We start from the raw sequence: 23006 nt of genomic DNA on the forward strand, positions 1-23006 counted from the left end.
CGTCCATCCATTTTTATATGTCTGTCTGTCGAACCGTCTGTCTGTCCATCCATCCATCCATCCATCCATTCAACGTATCCCTGTCTCTGTCTGTCCATCTACTGATCTATCCATCCATCCATTTTTATATGTCTGTCTGTCCATCGTACCCTTCTGTCTGTCGGTCTGTCCGTCCATCAATCTATCTATCCATCCATTTTTATGTGTCTGTTTGTAACTGTCTGTCCATCCATCCATCCATTCATCGTATCCCTGTCTCTGTCTGTCTCGGTCTGTCCATCTATTGATCTATCCATTCATTCATTTTTATATGTCTGTCTGTCTATCCGTCCATCCATCAATTCATCCAATCATTCATTGTATCCCTGTCTCTGTCTGTCTGGGTCTGTCTATCTATCAATCTATCCTTCCATCAATTGTTATGTCTGCCTGTCTGTCTGTCCATCCATCCATCGTATTCACCCATCTGTCTATCTATCCATCTGTCCAACTATCGTCCATCCATTTTTATATGTCCATCTGTCCATCGTACCCTTCTATCTGTCTGTCTGTCTGTCTGTCCATCAATCTATATTAATCCATCAATTTTTATATGTCTATCTGTCCATCGTACCCTTCTATCTGTCTGTCCGTCCATCAATCTATCCACCCATCCATTTTTATGTCTGTCTGTCTGTCCGTCCGTCTGTCCGTCCATTGTATCCAACTGTCTGTCTATCAGTCTATCTATCTGTCCATCTATCAAATCTATCAATTTTTATGTCTGTCTGTCCGTCCATCCATCCATCGGATCCATCCATCATATTCATCCATCTGTCCATCTATCATCCATCCATTTTTATATGTCTGTCTGTCAAACAGTCTGTCCATCCATCCATTCATTGTATTCCTGTCTCTGTCTGTCTCGGTCTGTCAATCTATTGATATATCCATCAATCCATTTTTATATATCTGTCCGTCTATCTGTCCATCCATCAATTCATCCAATCATTCATTGTATCCCTGTCTCTGTCTGTCTCTGTCTGTCCATCTATCAATCTATCCTTCCATCCATTTTTATATTTCTGTCTGTCCCTCCATCTATCCATCTTATCCCTCTGTCCGTCTATCTGTCACTGTGTATCCATCCATCTACTGTATCTTTCTACTGTATCCCTCTATTTGTCTGTCTATTTATCAACTGTATCCATCTACTTTTCCCATTATCTGTCTGTCTATCTACTGTATTTATCTATCTGTCTGTCCGTCTATCATTCATCCATCCATCTATCCATCTATCGTATCCCTACATATACAAATATACACCTTACTAACTTCTACCCCTTACTAACGTCTAACAAGACATGAGAACAAGACAAAATAAAGTAATGGAAGAGCCTGACATTTTGTTTTGAGCATCACGTTTGGCTCTTGCAACTGGTTTGAAGTTTCTTGACTGACAAGCCAACATCCCACTGTTTCCTCTTGCATTGACCTAAACTGAGGATTTTATACAGGGCTGACTGCCTGTAGATGATCTAATGATCATCTGAATGGCATAATGTGTTGCTCCTGGAAATAAACCACTAGATGTCCAACATTTATCCATTTGGAAAAAACACAGGGAAGATTTTAATCGGAAAGACTGTCATACAAATACTAATTTTATTAATACATTTTATTATTGTTGTAAATGTAAAACTAATTCTTTACATTTTAACATCCTTAATTTTAAACCAAAAAAATGAAAAAGGTCCAAACTAATCCAAGTCCTTTTCTTTGTGGCACTGAACTCATTCCTCTACGCACAAAGACACGTGTGAAATGGTCCCTTGACACCCATCACAAAAGGAAACATCACAGCATTGTCTCACTCTTTGCAGTTGCTTACACAGTAGCAGACACCCCGAATAACTTCTGCAAGCTTTGCTGAGATGAGATGAGGGCCAAAAGACAACCAAAAGACCTGAGGGACCCTTGTCACCCTCATGTGTATGGTTTGTACTAAAGATCCAAAAAAGTGCAAAACAAAACCCTGCCATCCCTGAAACCCAACACTATGGTAATGCAGGACTGTAAGTGGGCAGGGCTTTATCAATGTGACCTCACACTGAAAAGAGACTCAAATCGGCATGTCTAATGACATTTTGTTCTGGTGTAATAGGGATTTAAAACAAGGACAAGAACACTTCCAACACACATTATGTCCAAACACCTTGTAAAAGTGGATTTTGCATAATAGGTGACCTTTAAACACATTCAAATTAGTGTTGTTTTTTGTACATGCACTTTAGTTCAAGTTGACCCTTGAATAAGCTCCCAGACACAATTTGCATCCCAGCTGTAAATTTCGTGTAATTATTTGTAAATGCATGTAGCCATTAAAGCCCAGAGATCAAAATGATTTGCTTTTAATGTGTTGACCGACTGCAGAAATGAAAAAGAGGTATAAATTAGTGTAGTCTCCTAAAAGCAATGAACTAACTTAAAACCCCTCAATTGTAACTAACAACATTAAACATTAGGTTTCCTTACTTTTCTATCCATAAGGTAACACCTTGACATTTACCCATTTGGCAGATGCTTTTATTTAAAGCGATAATGCAATACATTACAATGTATACATTTTTATCGACATGTGTGTTCCCTGGATTCAAACCTAGGAACTTTTGCACTACACTGTAAACAAAATGTTTGTTGGTTTAACTTATAAAAGTACGTTACCTGATTCAACTTAAAAATATTTGTTAGGTAATGAACTCAAAATTTTAAGGCATCCAAGTACCTTTTTTAAGTTGAACCAACTTTTTAACACAAAGCTCTACCGATGAGTTATACAGGACCCTTCCACTAGTGTAGCACAATTTAAGTTTATTGTTAATAGGATTTGGTTTTAATAGAGAAAGTCACGGCCGGTGACCAAAAGGAAACTACTTACCATAAGATAAAAGCTTGTAGTTTTGTTATGTATGCGAGTTAGTCGAGTTAAATGTTGATACGATTGGTTGCCTTTGGACAATCTTTAAAAGGACACGCATGATTTACTCAGCGGGTTCAAATATAACTATACCCTCGTTACTTGTAAATGAGGACTTGATATAAACACTTTCATATGGCTATATAGTTTGCAACAAACAATTCAAGTATAGTTTTCACATATACATGTTTTAAATTAGATCCCGTGTGCTAATATGAAGGCTGTTAAAATCAGGAATGCCAAACCATTTGCACGGTTAGATTTTAACAGCCTCGCCTTTCAGCAGGTGAACTTCCAATGTAAAGGCGTGTGTGTTTATAAGTGAACAGAAACTACGTTCTGAGAGGCTGTTAAGGCCATTAAAGTTTTATGCCAACATGAGAACAGAGCGACTGCTCAAATATTATTTTAAGTCATGGGTTACATTCATCATTCGGCGAGGAAACGTTCCAGTTGGAGTGATCAACAATGTCCAGAATTGTTTTTGGTATACATACAGGTCGGTTTGTACATAACTATACAACAAGCTAAAAAAAAACTTGTGTCGTCTATCACATTACTAGATCTAGATATATACAAGCGCTAGGCCATTACGTTCTCACAGTTTCTGATGTTACATAGATTTCAGGAATCTTAATGGAACAGTGCAATAAAAATGAAAATCATACCATTGTTTAGTCTGTCATGCTTCAAAAGACAATAACAGCAACTGATTCAAACTGACCTATGTATTAAATTACAAGTCTGTATGATAGCTTAGTCATAAATCTCAAGTCTTTGTAAATGAATCACAATGAATCATACGATCATCTTCAGTTAAATAGGACAAACGATTCATTTAAAAGATCAAACTTAAATGAATCATCCATTCATGAATTGACAGTGGGCAACACTTTAAAAAGTAAAAGTTGGAGCAACTTCAAATTTACTTCAATTGGTAACACCTAAAAAATTAATGTGTATTTAAGTGAGAAATTTTAAGTGAAAAAAAAACTTAAGGCGTTTCCAAATGAAGTCATTTTTTAAGTTGAACCAATTTTTACTTTTCACTGTGTATGGAGGGCTTAAGTTGACTACATTTGTGATGCTTTAACATTAGGGATTTTGTTCAATATTTTGATTCATTCTAGTTTCCATTTTTTTTATTAAAGGTACAGTGTGTACATTTTAGCGGCATCCAGTGGTGAGGTTGCGAATTGCAGCCAACAGCTCAGTCCACTGCTTACCCCTCGTTTTGAAACGCATAAAGAAGCTATGGTAGCTGCCACTGGAAAAACATATAATTGACAGAGACAACTTAGTAAAAAAAGTTTGTCCGTTAAGTACTTCTGTAGAAACATGGCAGCACAAAATGGCGACTTCCACGTAAGGGGACCCTCTGTGTATGGAGATAAAAACGTCTCATTCTAAGGTAATAAAAACATAACAGTTCATTATAAAAAGGTCTTTATACACCCCTGATAATATAGTTTTGTATATCATTTTGTATTTCTATCAAGAGATCCTTCTAAAAATTACACACTGCACCTTTAAAGAATCATTCCTAAAAAAAAACAATAGCCAGGTAATTCTTCAAAACATTTGCTTAAGAAAGAAAGTCATATGCACTGTAAAAAATAAAAAAGTTGGATCAACTTACTTTATTGGTATCACCTCAAAAATGTAAGTTTCTCACTTTAGGTTACATTTTTTAGGTGTTACCAATTGAAGTATTTTTTTATTGATCCAACTTTTCACTTTTTACAGTGTGGGTTTGGAATAACATTGGGGTAAATAAATAATGAGTTTAATTTTAGGTGAACTGTCCCTTTAACACTACACTGCCAACTGGCCATGAAATTCATTGCTTGCCACAACCCGCCACACTGGAAACAAGCACTACTGTGATTTATTTTCCAGTCTACAATGTTACGCATGCCTTGAAACAAGGAAAACGGAGGAAAGCGGAGACACCCACCGTGCTCAGGAATGATAACATTAATGAACAGTATCAACAAAATTAAATAAAAACTGGCGTCCCTAATTTCCTTTTATTTTCAGACTACCTATATCTTTAAACAAGAAACATTAAAGGGATAATTCGGTTAAAAATAAAAATTCTGTCTTCATTTACTCACACTCATTAAGCACAAATATTTTTAGCAATGATGGTAAGCACAAGGTGGATGATACCCACTGACTTTCATAGTAGGAAAACAAATACTACCGTCAACTGTGTGCTTACCATCATTGCTTATTTTCTTTTGTGTTTAACATAATAAAGAGACTCATACAGGATAAGGACAACATGAGGGTGAGTAAATGATGACAGAATTTTTATTTTTGGCTAAACTTTCCCATTTAAAAAATAATAATAAGAATGTACAAATCAAACTTCCTTAAAACCACTTGATTCACAACTCCTCCCTTTTTCTGAATGTATCCCATCTTTTTAATTGAGTAAAATAGTAAGATCTTTAAAATCCTATTAAATTCTGATTTGTGTGCCGACCCAAATCAGAATTTTCCCAGCCTGATCTCACAAGAATTTGTACATATTTTACGAGCTGGCTAATGGCCGTTTCACATGGTACGCGGTAAGCGGCAAAAACGCCGCGCGGCTTCAGCTTTTCTCTTGTATTGAAAGCGTTTTGTGCAGCATTTAGTGCAAATATGTTTATCTTCAACGGCGCCTGTCATGAAGTACCATGTCCGGAGAAGGAATAGGATTTTGGGTGCACGAGCAAGGCGTGTGGACCAACTCCGCTTCACCTCTGTAACAGCCCCCGTTTTGCAGCTTTCCGCACGTCTCCTATTGAAAAAGAACTAAACACTCGCGGTTAGGGTTGGGCATGATTAATCGACGATCGATAATTGATCGTTAAGAATTTAGTCGATGACGTTAATTTGTTATTGATTAATCAAATACTTTTTTTATCTAATGCAGGTTGCGTTGCCTAGCGTAGCGTGTGTCTTGAAGCAATTAAATGAATTTCACTGTGTGGCAGCAATTCAACATTTTACCACCAGGGTGCAATATTTGACATCATACTCCGTTATCTGTGACCTTCCGTTTTGATTTCAAAAAAATAATCATGAAGAGGTCATGATTTTTTTGAACAAATGAGGTCTCTGTTTAAGAATGTGGCTCGCAGCTGCAGGTTCTGCTGCTTTAGAGCGCCGCATATTCAAGCGCATAATATGGTCCGTTTGTCTAACTAAATGTAGTTTAACTGTTTGCCACAAGTTGATCTTGTAATAAAGGTCTCATGGAGGAAAACAAGCTGTATTTTTGTATTCAACATTTTTGAATAATAAGTTAAATAATTATTATTTATTATAAAAAATTAATGATTAATCGATAGTCGATCGTTAATTTTCCGGACAATCGACTAAAAAAATTTTATCGAATGCCCATCCCTACTCGCGGTTGCGGCGTACCGTGTGAATCGGCCATAATTCATATGAATTCATACAAAGTTAATCGTGCAAAAACGGACGGTTATCATAAAAACAATAACGAAACCCTACCCCTAACCACGTCACAGAGGTCAAGGCAAATCGTACAAAAATGTACAAATGTGCCCATAAAAATTAACCTCCTAAGACCTGGTGTTGAACTGCCTTATGTTCAAAGAAAAATATTTGGTTATTATATTTATTGGTTCTTCCTAACCCCAAATAGCTGGAAGAAATCTGAATTGCAGGCCAAACCAAAGCTCGGATCTTAGGAGGTTAATCCGAATTAGCCACCTCGTAAAATATGTACGAATTGCTGTGAGATAGGGTTGATTTTCTAGGTAAATGAGCTACAAAACAAATATAACTTTGTAACTTAGCAACTAGTCTTGAGGTCCGACACACAACAACATTTTCTTTGCTATGACTCCAACTTTGAGTAATAACAAATCTGACAGAATCACAATCCACATTATTTCCATCAAAAGGAGCGGAATCATATTCATCGTTCATACAAGTAGAATAAGTCTCAAAGAAATGCTGGATTATCGGCATTAAATTTCCCAGCGATCACTCAATGCTCTCAGACGTCAAAGGTGATGAATGTGTCTGCAGAACCACGTTTTCTCTCAACTTGCTGTGAATGGAGAAAAGTTCTTGGTAGACGAGGTTTCTCTGTAGTTTGCGAATCCTTCATTCTTCGCTAAGAATACGAGAAGGTCTTTGGGGCAGTTGCACAAAGAGATTATGTAATGGTTGTAAGTCAGCCTCTGGCACAGGTACCTTGGGGCAAGAGCTGAAAGCGTGCAGCTGCAAGTCTGATCAGCTCCAGGACAGAACGTGCTGAGACAGAGCGAAGCCAAGCGGCTACAGTACGAGCGGAAGACGCCGGCTCGAAAAACCTGGCATGACTTACCAAAACCGTTCTCCGTGCCAAGAGTCATTTACTCAAAGCTTACACTGTGGGGAACCCCCTTCCTTCCCTTACACAAGAATCTGCTATATTTTTGTCTTCTCTCTCATTCATGGTCCCTGAAATCTATCGCTATCGCTTTCATTTTGAAAGAACCATGACACTTTTTATGAATACTTTCATTAACAAAATTTGTGGAATGACAAAAAATGAATCTGGAATGAGAATATTGGTGGGTGTCATGCATCCCTTCACTTTTATTCAAATGAGCTACATTCCAAGAGTATTCATAGATAAAATTAAGATTAAGGCCCAATCCCATTTCTCTGTCTTACCCCTTCTTCTTACCCCTACCCCTTAGTTTTGCACATTCATATCTCTCCGCAATGTTAAGATTCATTTATGCGAAAACCGTTAGCTGCTAGGTTCAAATTTAGTTAACTTATCCTAAAGCTAGCGCTATGTTTACATGACAACAATGTAGTGATAAACGATGCTTTTAAAAAGATCTACATTTACGCAGATCTGCGAAGACGACTTAGGCCCAATCCCATTTCTCTGTCTTACCCCTTCCCCCTACCCCTTAGTTTTGCACGTTTACGTGAGAGTAAGGGCTATCCCAACTGGCCCTTACCCTCACGTGAACGTGCAAAACTAAGGGGTAGGGGTAAGGGGTAAGACAGAGAAAAGGGATTGGGTCTTAATCCGCTGTGTTACGTGCCAGACCAGTGTGCAAGCATGCGCACATGCGCATTTTTCTACAGAAGGATCGAGCAGTTTTGTTTAGACGAACAATGAGGTAGGTTTATTACTACAAGTGACCCTGGACTAAAGCACCAAAACTGTATAAACTTCATAGGAGACGTGTTAATAAACTCAGTATCTTGAAGCTCTTGTGGTATTGTAAATGTTAAACTATTTTTGTGCCATTCCTGCAACTGCTGATGCTTCGTTCAACAAGGAATCTACAGCCATTGATGGTTGAGTTCATTATGCACAATTCTACAGCTTTCCCCTAAAATCAACACAGATCATTGGAAAAAGTTTCCTCTCTAACATGGTACAAGACCCTTTTTTGCCCATAAGCTATATTCATTTTACCTGGCTGCCTGGTGAAATATGGGGGGGAGGGAATGCGTCTCACATTTGCTTTAAACTTAAACCGCTAACATATGTTTTGCGTTTGTGCAAAACCTTACTTGAACATAGTCTCCTTAAGGCTGCTGACAGAAATTCCACAAAGACAGGAAACATAAAAAAACACTCGTGCTTGATTTGATGAGGCAAACGTATCCAAGGACTCCCTTACTAGAGGCAGACCCCACAGACGAGCCACCCAGTAACTGCACGCCTCTCCGCCCCCTTCGCTCCTGTGAATAAAGGCCACATGTTCTGTTAAACTGGAGGTGGAAGTGGGGAAAACAAGCCAGACATCTCCAGGGTACAGGGCCACAGCACTGGCTTTGTGATCTCCGTTGGAATGCTTCCACTCGTTCGGCAGATCCTGAAAAGATTCCAGGTCCGAGTGCCACCCCCCACCTCCCCAACACACATCTTGCTCCGAATCAACCACCCTTTACAACCGAACGGTGCTATGAATGCCACCTATCAGAGCCTGGCTAAATCCTGCGATTAGGGGGAATTTGCCGAAGGGCCCTTTGTAGAGGAGAAAAATGTCTGCCAGAGCATGGAATGTGGAAAATTCCTGGCAGGACAAGCAGCCTTTTGTTGGGTTTTTTTTTTTTTGGAGGGGGGGGTTGTTCTGAAGGGAAAGAAAAGCGCAGACAAATTGGATCTGGTCCGTTCAAGAGCCTCTGCTGTTTGATGTGAAATCAGTTCCCAGAGTTTCTCGAAGAAAGGGAGAAAGGGATGGGGGCCAGCAGTAATTCACGTTTTACTTCAGTTCCACACAACTTTCCTGTTGAGTCTTTAAGGGGTCTTTAAGTTTGGGAACTGCGTCAATACTTCAGTTGGTCCATTGGAACACTTTACAGATGAAAAAATACAGATTTATAGATGTTGACGTAGTCATCAAAGTCCATTTCTGGAAGAGTGTGTGCGTTTACAAAAGAATATTTGTCCATAAACATATACTAGAATAATTTGAGTCTAACATACAATGCTTCTGTTTGTAGGTATCTGATGTGACTGTAGGTATATGAATGTGGACAATGGACTACTAAGGTCTTCAAGAAGATCAATGCAGATGTTGTGGATTAACTTGTGCTGCCTACAACGAATGACTTCCTGTCTCGACATTATAGTCACGCAAAGACCGCAATGACATAAAGATCAATATATGTTCCTACAGGGGAACAGATTGAAAAATGGCCTGGATGATTTTGTTTGAACACTTCAACACTATGCTTTTGCAAATCACAAAAAACTGAATTCTCCATGCACATAAACACTACTGTGTATTTTTTAATTCGTAAAGCAAACAGTTTCCAGTCTTTGGACTAAGTGAAACTGAATAAAGGTGAACCTGATCTCTCTCTAACTAAAAATAAGTCATTAAAAATGACTGGTCTGTCAGAACCAATCTCCCTATGGGCTGTGCTTTGACATAAAAAGCAGTAGCACTTCAGACAACCCCAGTTAAATGCCCAGAGTGGGAATTCAAACAACTCACACACTATTTAAATATAAAAACATAAATTTTAACAATGTTTTGTCTTTAATAATCTTCACAAAAATCAGAGAAATTAAATACAAACATCTAATGTTTTCCTGCAGCATGTCTATAGCAACACCAACATGAGTTTGATTCCCATACAAAGCGCATACTCACCAAATGCATACGCGTTTCTGCAGATCTTCAGCCCGAAAGTTTTTTTTTTAAATGCATGAGCCTGGTAACATTTCATAAGTCATGGTTTCAAAGAGGGGTTGTTTTTCTTTGGATTTGGGGTGCATAAATCAAAGTCACTGTGGCATACAAGTGGAAACGTCCCAGAGAAAGACAAGAATGCATGTTTCCAGCCCTCTGTGTGAACCACTTCCCATGTGGCCATTGTACGATAAAAGTCTTGCATTGATGAGATGTCACCATCAATAACATATACCACATACTTTCCCTGTTCTTCAAACACAAATGCTTACTGTTTTTTTTTTCAAATCTATTGCTTATTCAATTTAATAATTTGATTATTAAGCAGCTCTTTATGCAAATTATTGTCTATAATGCACTATCCTAACTGTAAACTTGATAACTGATAACAAGCATTCAGTGAGTAAATTATTTATTTAACATTGTTTACCATACATAGGGGCAAACTATGTTATTGTTTTCACATTCTTATCTCTAAAGCACCTATTGAGGCAGATGCTATGGTCACTGGCTTAAAGCAAAATGAGTAAAGAACTTCCAGAAGTTGGAACAAAAAGGTGGGGATAGCAGATGAAATGGGGGAAAGGGGTCACAAGGGTGACTGGTGGAAATCTGTTAAGGTGGTCCCAGTAAACTCCTGTTGTGTGAGTAGAGTTACGGACCGAATACACGCCCCTATTGGCAGGAATTTAGGGTTTTGGCCCACAGTTTTACAGATGGGGGTTGGGGGGCTCAGAGAATGTGGAGAATGAGGTAGAGATGTCCACTTTCCCTCCCATTGCATTGAGCTTGCACAGCCATCCGAGTGAGAGACTAAAATGGCTCCAAGCCACAGTGTAAACTACGCTTCTGCAAGTACATGCTTCAAAACCCCAAGGTTTCAAAAAGTGCTTATAAAAATATTGCAGCTAGTTACAAAAATCCGTTTAATTAGGAGAGTCTTGCCAGATGAAATCAAAACTACGAAAAGTGACATTTCTGAACATGTTGAACAAACAAAATGTTCATTCTAACCCACAAGACCTTTTGATTATTTATGCTGGCAAACTGTAAGACTGACTGAGAGGGCGTGAGATTTACCTAAATGTCTGGTAGGGCTGGGCAAAAAAAAAATGCCTGCGTGTCTCATGCATGTCTCATCAGTAAAGCCGTTCAGTGATTAGTAGTAAATCACCATTACCTGCTTTCAGATGGAGCGGCATTTACTACACAGAGCCGAATTTCACCAAGAAGCTAGGCAAAATCACGTTCATAATCATGGAAAATCGCCTCTGATAATGTATGCAATCTTGCCTAGCTTCTCTGTGAAATACGGCTCTGTGTAGTAAATGCAACTTCATCCGAAAGCAGGTGATAGCAATTTACTACTAATCACTGAACCGGCTTAACTGATGAGATAATTTGACTCAATGTGTCATTTTAATTTGGCAATGAGAGATATTTTACAGATAAAATATACAGATACAGATAAAAAGTAGGATGGGACATGGTCAGGAATTGGTTGGATCATGAAAATTGGCGTCCCATAGCAGCATTAAAGGGATAGTTTGGCCAAAAATGATATTAAACCAATGATTTACCCAGCCCCAAGCTGTCCGAGTTGCATATGTCCATCGTTTTTCAGACAAACACATTTTCGGATATTTTAGAAAATGTTTTAGATCTTTCAGTTGAGTAAATGTAATGTTAAGGGGTCCACGACCTTCAAGTCCAAAAAAAGTGCGTCCATCCTTCACAAAATAAATTCAAACGGCTCCAGGATGATAAACAAAGGTCTTCTGAGGGTAATCCACGCAGTGTTGTTGTAGAAATATCCATATTTAAAACTTTATTAACAAAAATAACTTACTTCCGATAGAGCCGCCATCTTAGTCACGTCCGCATTCAGGATGAGAGCTTACGCAGCCTACGGAGGCTCCTCTGCTGCTGCTCTGTGCCCCGCCCTCCGAATTTGTCATACGTCACTAAGAAAAGTGCATACACTACGCTAATACTCTCTCCTGAATACAGAGGAGTCTAAGATGGCGGCGCTACCGGAAGGTAGTTATTTACATTAATAACGTTTTAAATATGGATATTTCTACAACAACACCGTGCGGATTACCCTCAGAAGACCTTTGTTTATCATCCTGGAGCCGTTTGGAATTATTTTGCGAAGGATGGACGCACTTTTTTTGGACTTGAAGGACTTGGACCCCGTAACATTACATTTAATCAACTGAAAGATCTAAAACATTTTCTAAAATATCTGAAAATGTGTTTGTCTGAAAAACGATGGACATATGCAACTCGGACAGCTTGGGGGTGAGTCAATCATGGGTTTAATATCATTTTTGGCCGAACTATCCCTTTAAGTGACGGTACTAACTTTAGGCAAGAATTTTATGAGTTTACATTATCTCTAACAGAAGCCAAATAGTCATTTAGCATAGCTAATTTTCTTTTCCCCGTCCACAAGCAAGGAATTATTCAGTTTATGATAAAAGGTTATATTAATTTTACTTATAATCTATATTAATCAATCAGATTCAGTTTTAAAAATAGTGAACCTGAAAGCCTAAACTGTAAAAAATCTATTGTTACTTTTAAAAACTGTATATTTTTTCTATACCGTAATTTTAAATGTAATGTTTTGTTAACTCTATTACAGTTTTTAACTGTATATGAATTCAAATGTAAACATTGTTTTACAGTGTATGCAAAAAGAAAACATTGCACTACGGTCACATGTTGGCGTTTGTTTATTTGTTTAAACAAAAGCTGACAGCTTCTTAGTATTTCAGTCCCATTTAATGTGCAATAGTAAACAAAACAAAATGCTGAAAAAATAAGGCAAAGGCCAAACCACTGATTCACACTGATTCACACTTTGACTCAGTCCTGAGCTGACGAGTCTCCTGTCTAGGACGCCTGGGGGGCCAAGTTCAATATTTTGCCCGAGAGGCTTCCAAAAGCTATTAAAAGGTTTTGATGCTTGACACCAAATTCCTCTCACAATACTCTCCTCCTTCCTCACACATTAAAAAAGGAAAGAAGAAAAAAAGAGTAAAATCTTTTCACACTTTGGCAGCGGCTGAGGGTTTTCCAAGCCTCCCCACCAGTTCGAGACTGTTGGATGACTCCCAATTGCGGCTCTCATTCCCCCTCCGCACCAACCTCCAAAAGCCGACTGCCTCCACTCTTCCCTGCCAGACTCTCCCTCCCATTTCCCTCAGCTCTGATTCCGCTCCTTACCACCTGACAACACTGTCTGTCCTCCGGCCAAAATCAGCAGATCATTGTGTGAGATGAGAGAAGTTACTCCCCTGTTCTGCTCATTCGTGCCTCTTCATTCATTAGTTTGCTCATTTATTCTTCCTAGATGTGAGGTGGTAGAGTCGAAGTTGCAAGTGTGAGGCTTACGATAACTTTTTGCTACAAATTTGCAGTAGCTCACTTATGAGGTGAATGACAGATTTAAAGTAGTGATGGATCACGACTAGTCAATTGTTGAAGTCGTATATTTTTCTATTTAATTTCTTTATTCTTTGGTCATTGCATCATGTCCCATGCCGTTTTATTTTACAGACCCAACATATGTCCGGCATTTTAAGGTACTGTGAAGACGCCAAGCTAAAAATGCATCCATTAAGCCAAACTCTTATGTAAACGCACTTAAACAAGATCAATTTGTCAATTAGTCAATCATGTCGTTTTGTTTATACATTGTCACCATACAGATGATGTTACCTTGGTTTGACTTCGACCTGCTCATGGTGACAGATGTTCATTCAGCTTTAAGAGGTAAAAAGGGAAGTGAGCTATAAACACCGTCAATAAACAAGAAGGTGCAGAGAACCACCGGGGAAAAAGGCAAGTATGAATCAAGACGTTGTCATAAACCTCATATCAAAGGAATTCTTGGCGGAAAATGAGTTGAACATCACGGCTTCAACCTCTTGTCCTGATCTTTTCAGCGCATGTGACATCCCTCACGGATTGACTTCTAGGAAAAAAACACCATGGGAAGGAATCTATTGTCTTTGCCGGCATTCCCATTTATTACCGTGGCGACAAACAAGCAGTGTTGTCGGCTAAGGAGTCGAGCGCTAAGTAAGGAAATCTAGAGAAAACACAAGAAGCATGAACTTCTCCCTCCAATTTAATCTCACTCGCTTGTGGAGAAATCAGACACGTAAACTCGGTGGACGCAAGCCAATTGGCACTATGAAAGGGGAACTGCAGTGCACAAGTGAATAATGTTAGCTGTTCGAGGACAGAGATAGCCCGTTCCAACATGCCCCCACTTCCAAAACACAGTGTGGCTTGTGCGCTTGGCACAGACAACTCGGTCCATCTCCGCACCTGTGCAGGAGGAGCACCCGGAAAAGGAAGAGAGGGTCAATAAATCAGACTTTTGGCTGCCGAAGCAAAACTAGCAGATAACATTACGCCTGCCGTAGAGGATCCAAAGAATGCTCTCTCTTGCAGGACTTCCTGTTGGCCTGATTTAGAAATAACAAAAGGACTACAGCAGAAATAATGCAATTCTACCCCCAATGAATGGAGTTATTTATACTTCAAGATCCCCTTTCAAGACCAAATTGCACCTGGCGCGGTCATAAATTTGGACCATAACCATAAAACAAAAGATCATTGTTGATACCCGTATGTTAAAGACGCAGCAACTGGTGTGTTGAGCAACACATTCAGTAAAGAATTTCTTTCGCCAAAATATTTCTGATAGTGACATCAACAACTCAAGGTCTCTATCGGGTCTAAATTCTTATCACTCTAGGGAGGAAAGTTTCTTCATAGCAAACTAGCATCTTCACATATCAGCTGTGTCACCTGTGAAATATTGAAAAAAAAACAAGTGGCAAACATCAGACCTCTTCTGCAGCTGAAACCGTTTCAACCCAACCCTTGTTGTTTTAATTTAACATATGCTGGATTGTTGCAACAAATAATGCTGGGTTTGTTAACCCACTGTTGGGTCAAATATCAACATTTTCTGGGTTAATCTACCCAACGGGTCAGCACAGTGGCTCAGTGGGTAGCACTGTTGCCTCACACCAAGAAGGTCTCCAGTTTGAGCCCCGGCTAGGTCAGGTGGCCTTTCTGTGTGGAGTTTGCTCTGGGTACTCCGGTTTCCTCCCACAGGCCAAAAACATGCAAGTAAGGTAAATTGATGATACCAAATTGCGCCTCCCCTAACTTGTGTATGGATTAACCGGTTCTTGCCATGAATATAGCCATAGATCCTTTGACCAAACAGTGTTGGATTTCCCATTTAAAACCACAATGCGCAATGCATCCTTCTCAATAAGCCTCTAGCTACCGGGATTGTTGTGAAGCTGAGAGCCACAGACGAACAAACAAAGGTGGCTGAATATCAGGTGAGCGCTTGAATTTGGAAAAATTAATCTTACAGGACTTGATGAACTCAATAGGCTGAAATGGAAAAAGTGGAATTGATACAGTTAAACAATCCAATATTAACTATTTAAGGCAATGGATGCTGGTTTGGGGTGGGGGGCAAAGGAAAACATTCCAACAGCCCCTTGTAGCCAAAAAGGATATGCTATAATTAGTTCCAGGAGGGCGAGCAGTAGCTGAATGAAGAAAACCGACTTGAAGAGGTATGGCAAAGCTCTTGTCCGCCATGTTGTATGTGAAGACCGCCGTGCAACTAAGGCGGACCTCTTGACCATGCCAATTCATGTGTGACTTACTAAACAGATCGTAACCCACACACAATGACCCATACAAAAGTACAGAGAGGCGTGTTTCCCGTTGCCCATTGGGGGATTTCTGCCTTTAACTCCATTGGCTGAATCCAAAAAAGTCTTTGCATACATTTGCAGATGGTTATTCAAGAACTTTTTCAGGATTTAAATCAAAGATGATCTCTCTCTGCTTTCCATCTCTGACTCATACTCATTCATACACTTGGCAACAAGTGCATCTCAGACTTATTCACAGGATGTCATACCACTATGCCCACTTCACATTCAGGATATTTGTAGTATGACTACAGTCTGATGAATATGCCTTAGAAACAGATGCCAGTTATATAAAAACATCTCCGGAGATCACAACATTATCATCTGCTTTGATTTATTGGCATTAGTATCTACATTGGTATTTCAATTTGAGCGATGATTAACAGCCAGAGAATTCATTATGAATTGAAACATCAGTTTCTATGTGAATATAAACTACACATCCACATGTGACCCTGTCTGTGGAATCCAGGCTGAAGTCTCATGAAGGCAAAAAAGACCTTTGATGCATAATTCTTTAAACTCACTTGTCATCTAACGCAATCTCTCTTGCATTTCAAAATAAAAGCCTCCTACTTTGTGGATCATTAATATCTTATTAAGCACTAAACAATTTATTTACTTTTCTTGTTTCTGCACATGAAAAAGCATTTTACCCCATTATCTATTTGTTTAAGACTAAATGACATCAATGTGTGGGTGGATGAAGGGTGTATGTATTTGTGCGGTGGGGCAATGTGCAGCGTGGGAGTGTGTACCTGCATCACGCAGCCATCATGAAAGCACAGCCGAATGCACCTTCGGCATCGGTGCAAAAGGAAATAGGGCAATAAATGTAAACTTTTATCAGTTGAGTTCAAAGAGCTCAACCGCAGTTTAAACCCACGACTTGACCAATCGTTCACATACCATTGCGCTTTATCATTTAAACAGATACGGCTGGGTCACATTCAATCCTGGTATGTGGTAACATTTACTTGAGCCTCTTGTAATTTATCAGTTTTAAAGCAATTCAAATCGAACTGTACATTTATACGACTAACACGGACACTTTTTTATTGCTTGAACATGTGAATGTGCCAAATGGATCTCATTGCAATGCTTCTCGCCGTTTCAATGCCTTGACAAATTACAACTTTTAGAGGACCTGCCCTCCATTCTCTTCTGCTACATTGATCTATTTCTGAATGCAAAAACGTGTCCAGAACAAACAGAACCTGACAAATGAGAATAAGCGCTTGCAATTTATCACACACGAGCCAAAAATATTAGGTCTAAGGCAATGCCAATTTTTAGCACTCATGCATTCGGAAGTTTCTCGAGTCTGGCTCTAAACATTTCCCATCTCTCCTACTCGCTTCATTATGATATCTAACTGAAACAAATGCTAATTTTTGTGCCTCATTCTTTCATCAATCTATCAGTTTGTCAGGCACATGTTGAGAAATATCTCTTCATGAACTGTCATGGTGAGTGAAAGCTAAATTATAGGAAGTTAGCTAAGGGTCTCAGCTGAGATCTGTAGGGTATTTTGGAAGAGCTTGGCTCATGGGATGGGTTATGTTTTCATGCAATACAAATCTACTAATTTCTAAAAATTATTTCGACCCCCAATCCACATTGAATGATACCAATCATATTAAAGAATGCAAAAATGTAACCTTAAAACGAAGTTGATGTTTGTTCAGCGGCATCTGTATGCTTAGCTTTTTTACTATGTCTTAGAAAAATCTACAGTGCAAAAAATGACTTTCTTAGTTAGAATTTTGGTCTTGTTTTAAGCACAAATATCTAAAAATTCTCAAGGCAAGATGTATTTTCTTGATAAGCAAAATGACCTAAGAAAATAAGTGAAGTTTTAAGACCAAAAAAATATCAAATTTAAGTGATTTTGTGGCCAATGGGGTAAGCAAAAAAATCTTGAACTTTTTACTTAAACACTTAATTCAAGAAAAATTCAAGACAAATTTTATCCACAAATTATAAAAATTTTTCGCTTAAAACTAGACTTATTTTCTTAGGTTATTTTGTTCATCAAGAAAAAACATCTTAATTTAAGAATCTTAGATATTTGTATTGAAAACAAGACAAAAATACAAAGTAAGGAAGGCATTTTTTACATTGTTTAAGGACACATGAGAGAGTCGGCATGCAACAAAGCCATATCAGCCCTCAGTTACACTGGTGGCACTTTTATCCCCCTGCAGCCTTTACTCCATTAGCTATCAATTAAACGTGTCACTTGCAGGCTGATAAATACAGAGCCCCTAAGGGGACATGGAGAAAAAATAAATTTTTAGTTTTGCGTGCGCACGTGAAACTATCGCGTGCGCACGTGAAAGCAAAAGTTTCATGGATGCACCCGAAAGTTTCACGTGCACACGCAAAACTAAACTTTCAAACTATCGCGCGTGCACTTGAAACTATTGCGTGTGCACGTGAAAGCGAAAGTTTTATGGGTGCACCCAAAAGTTTCACATGCACACGCAAAACTACACTTTTCTAGTTTCGCGTGAGCACATTAAAGTTTCACGTGAGCACATTAAACTACATTTTTTATTTTTTTACTCCAATGTCACCTTAGGGGCTCGGTAGATAAACGTTGAAAACTTGAGGTTATCCAAGGAATTAAACAGAAGTACAAACATTTGCACAAACTAAACAAATTAAAGGAAAACCGGAAGTAGTAAAAATTATGTGGATACCGATTTATGAAGTTCGCACAACCTTCGACCAATGAATTAATGTCTTTGTCAGTCATTATGGATACTGTGTTTAAAAATTATTTTAAAAGTGCACTATTTTGCATAACTGCAATAATGCCATAATTAAAATATACGCAACTTTACGATACATTTAATTCATTTCCATTATTTAATTATGATACCTGTGTTCTTAAAAATTGCTTTGTCTAAAATGTATGTAATCAAACTCACCCATTTCCTGGGTCTTCCTCTGGGTCTTTTCTCCCCCGTGGTCTCGGCTTTCTGCAAATGCCAAATAATATGAATTAGTGGGCAGCGTTTCATCATGTGGTATAAACAAACTTTTTCAGGTCCACAACATATATGGGCCCAGAGGAAGAGGGGCTACGTTTCCCTTAATGCATTCAATGAGAACCGTGTCAGGTCTGTAACTTATATGCGGGCCTCCAACGTCGAACCGTCTCCATCGCTCGAGTTCCTGCTCTGTGTAGCGTAATATTTCACTCGAGGAATTTTATGCCATTCAAGTGTAAATAAGAGCACCTTTATCAGCAAAAGCACTCAGATAAGGGCTCTGAAAGACATTTATGTGCTTTCCATCACAGCAGATCCAGCCTAATAATAAGCAAGCACTGAGAATATACATTTCAAGTTTATGAATAAACAAATTTCCAATCTTAGAATTTACTAACCCCAATATCACTCCAAACCCATATCTTAAGTAAAAAAACACAAGAAAAGACAAAAGATTGAATGCACTGTAAATTGCTTTGGATTAAAGCGTCTACTACAGTGATGATGTCTAATACACCGTAGCACCTGCACAAGAAAACCACTAAAGCCCAAACAGACGTGTAGGGTTTCCCCAACCCTGAATGTTTGATTAAAAATCCCACGCAGATGTTCTGGGTTGTCCGATGATTCCCCCAAAGGTGGAAGCAGGAGGATCTACCCCGCGGGCACGCTCGATGGTGCCTTTCCGCCACGGTCCGACGCAATTAACAAGACAAGACGTGTCTTTATTATTTATAGGATATAAAGTTTTCTACTGGCTGTGGGCTTTTGTCATGCGTAACCTTACTCAAATCATCAAACATCTATGAATTCTGCAAATGACCAAGGAAGGGTAGGTGTCAGAGGTATCATGTTTCTCAACCAAGTTCAACCAAATGTCGCAAATCAACACTTGTCTATTAACAATGCCATTGTTTGCTACACTGAAAAGAAACATAATATACAATACTATGTACCATTTAGGCACAGATATGTATACATTTAACCCCTTTGGGGTACTAAGATGCACTCTTTTTAGGTTCAAGTCAACAGTAATTACAAGGTGTTTGCTCTCATTCATTTATTTATTTGGGGGTCTATAAAAGTTTCGCTGACAGCCCAAATGTTTTAGCCTTTTAAGCTTGCTGGGAATAGACAGATGTGCAACTCTGTCATATTTTTTTATATAAAAATAGATTTCTTTTAGTGTGATTTCATTATTCAAATCCTATTCTTGTGGTCGGGATGATCTGAATTCATCTCTGCAGGTATCAGTGTTGTGTACAATGTGTTGGGCCTCTTTCGGTCGGTCTGTATGCCCTGGCTAAGTATGCAGGCATTGTCAAGGCTCACATTACCTCCTCTCCAACAAGTACAGTTTGTTTTGAATACCCCAAGGACGCTTCACCGTTCTTCACAAGCATGATAGGTTGGAGAAATAAAAAAATCTTGCTATAGCAGACCCCTCATTGGTTTTAGTGATCAACATTTTATATTAGAAGCCATTTTAAATGCAACTTTAAACCTAAGTTTTATGCATTCATGTATCTAAATGTCATTCATTTTATCAAGCCTCCTGTCAATGTTTGCCATTCCCGCCAAGCAAAATTACACCCTTGCACATATGCAAAGCACTAAAAGTGCTATTTAGGTCACGTCCGATCGTCACCTGAGGCACTAATTGCTACATAATTACAAAATGCACATGGATGCATGACATCCTTACTTCATATGATGATTGAAATGGCGTAAAAAAAGCTTTGATGACTTGCTAGCTAATTCTGCAGCTAATGCTAATCACGCTAACGTTGTACTGCACTAACATACGTGTTCTCCATTTCACAACGTCTTTAACCTTATTCTCTCTATCTCTCCTTATCTGTGTCTTTATTCTGTGCATCCCTGTCTGTCTTTCTTGGGCCAATCTCTGTCTCTTTGCCCTTAGTTGGGGATGCTGCAATTTTAATCAGTAGATTTAATGGTCTGCAAACCGACACCCTGATAAATTAATCATGTTTGTGTTCGTCTCATCCAGCCAGGTCCCAGCAGACACACGCCTGGACGCTCAGTGTCCTCTTTGACACCAAGACGTCCAGGCGTGCTTGAGCGGAGAGGCCGTCGCTTTTTGAGGGAGGGGTGGTCTCGCCCCTTTTGCAAATGTAGAGGTTAAAATTAGCCCAGTATCGAGTTCCAACAATGACTGGTTGACGGAAAATATTTGAGTTAGTCATTAGAGCCGACATATTGATATCGAATGATCGGAGCAGGGCGGAAACTTGTCAGGTTATATCTGTTGACAGACACAACTGTGTGAATCTTCAATGAGGTATATCCTGGTCTGGATTGTTCATATGATACGGTTTCTGTGATGCAATTAAGTCGGACAATGGCAGAATCTATAATACATTTATGCTGCCTTCACCCGCTTTTGGAAATTGGATAATTCCCACTTCTGAAGTCGTAATTACGAGCTTGTTGTGTTTAGGTGCTTCATTGACGTAAAGAATGGTTAATACGCAAGGTTCATATGTGTGCACAATAGCTGAACACAGCAGAAATCCTTCTCCTATCTTTCATTGCTAAAGTTTTAGGCCGGTCCATCTCTGAGATTTGGGTATCGAAATTATTTCCAAATTTCCTAGAGGTAAAAATTACATCAGAGGGCGTGCATGTGCAATTGTTATATACGTAACTCAAATTTACGATAATTCCAAGAGCACGTGAAGGGATCATAAGTATGCACTGGGGTACGAGTGGCTGTGCTGTATTATGAAATAAATCACGTCGTTGAAGAGCGTTGTTAATCACGAAACAAAGTGGACTTTATTGTATTTATAAAACAATGCAAATATGAAAGCAAAAAAAAAATTTTCATGATGTAAAATCACTAAAAGTCTTCCTTCCGCTGGAAAAAAATAGTCCCTGACCGACAGTAAATATTTCACGTCTTTACGTTCCTAAGGGTGCTGCACAGTCATAGATGTATTTAACAAAAAATAAAACACAAATATTAACCAATTAGAAACAAAACCCAGAACAAATCATTTTATAAATTGCGTTATTAATGCGGCTTGACTATATGCTGCTTTTTTGCTGTACAGTCAACAAAAGTTATTTTGTGTTTTTAATTTTTGTTTAATGAAAAGTTAACCCCCAAATCTTAAATAAAATCACAAAATCATCTAATTTTGGAAAATCTTGTGAATATATTATTAAAGGTATAGTACACAAAATTGAAAGGTACTTTTAATGCATCGGTGCAAAAACAGCATCACTTTATAAAACAAGAGACTCGAAGCAACGAGACTATACAACATTATATTATAAATATTATTACTTTCAAGGCCATAAAAACTGATATAACTACACCTCTAGATAAGATAAATAAGTTATGTCACTTTTACCGTAAACAACCTACAATTGCACAGTTTGTCTCTACACCTGACCAGGTGAAATTCTTAAGGAAATACAACTTGAAGCGTAACTTGTAACATTTTTTCTGCCATGCATTCATTCGTTTTCAGCCAATGTTAAAGGATTAGTCAATTTTCTTTTAAAAAATCCAGATAATTTACTCACCACCATGTCATCCAAAATGTTGATGTCTTTCTTTGTTCAGTCGAGAAGAAATTATGTTTTTTGAGGGAAACATTTCAGGATTTTTCTAATTTTAATGGACTTTAATGGACCCCAACACTTAACAGTTTTAATGCAGTTTAAAAATGCAGTTTCAAAGGACTCTAAACGATCCCAAACGAGGCATAAGGGTCTTATCTAGCGAAACGATTGTCATTTTTGGCAAGAAAAATAAAAAATATGCACTTTTAAACCACAACTTCTCATCTTCCTCCAGTCGTGTGATGCACCAGCGCGACCTCACATAATTGCGTAGTGACGTAGAAAGGTCATGTGTTACATATATAAAACGCACATTTGCGGACCATTTTAAACAATAAACTGTCACAAAGACATTAATTAATATCATTCAACATACAACAACGTCGGAACGTATTACGTGAGGTCGCGCTGGAGCGTCACAGGACCGGAGGAAGGCGAGAAGTTGTGGTTTAAAAGTGCATATTTTTTATTTTTCTTGCCAAAAATAATGACAATCGTTTCGCTAAAT

The 23006-nt window shown here is 38.6% G+C and overlaps 1 protein-coding gene across 1 annotated transcript in view; it reads right to left on the bottom strand.

Annotated features, from left to right (window-relative positions):
* Nucleotides 1-23006, bottom strand: part of hmga2 (high mobility group AT-hook 2) — a 42528-nt gene that overhangs the window by 13821 nt on the left and 5701 nt on the right. The window contains exon 3 of the mRNA XM_065285028.2: nucleotides 18839-18889. Within this exon, the coding sequence (XP_065141100.1) occupies nucleotides 18839-18889 (51 nt within the window). The remainder of the gene's footprint in view (nucleotides 1-18838; nucleotides 18890-23006) is intronic.

Source organism: Paramisgurnus dabryanus, chromosome 1, assembly GCF_030506205.2.
Source record: "Paramisgurnus dabryanus chromosome 1, PD_genome_1.1, whole genome shotgun sequence".
Taxonomy (NCBI): domain Eukaryota; kingdom Metazoa; phylum Chordata; class Actinopteri; order Cypriniformes; family Cobitidae; genus Paramisgurnus; species Paramisgurnus dabryanus.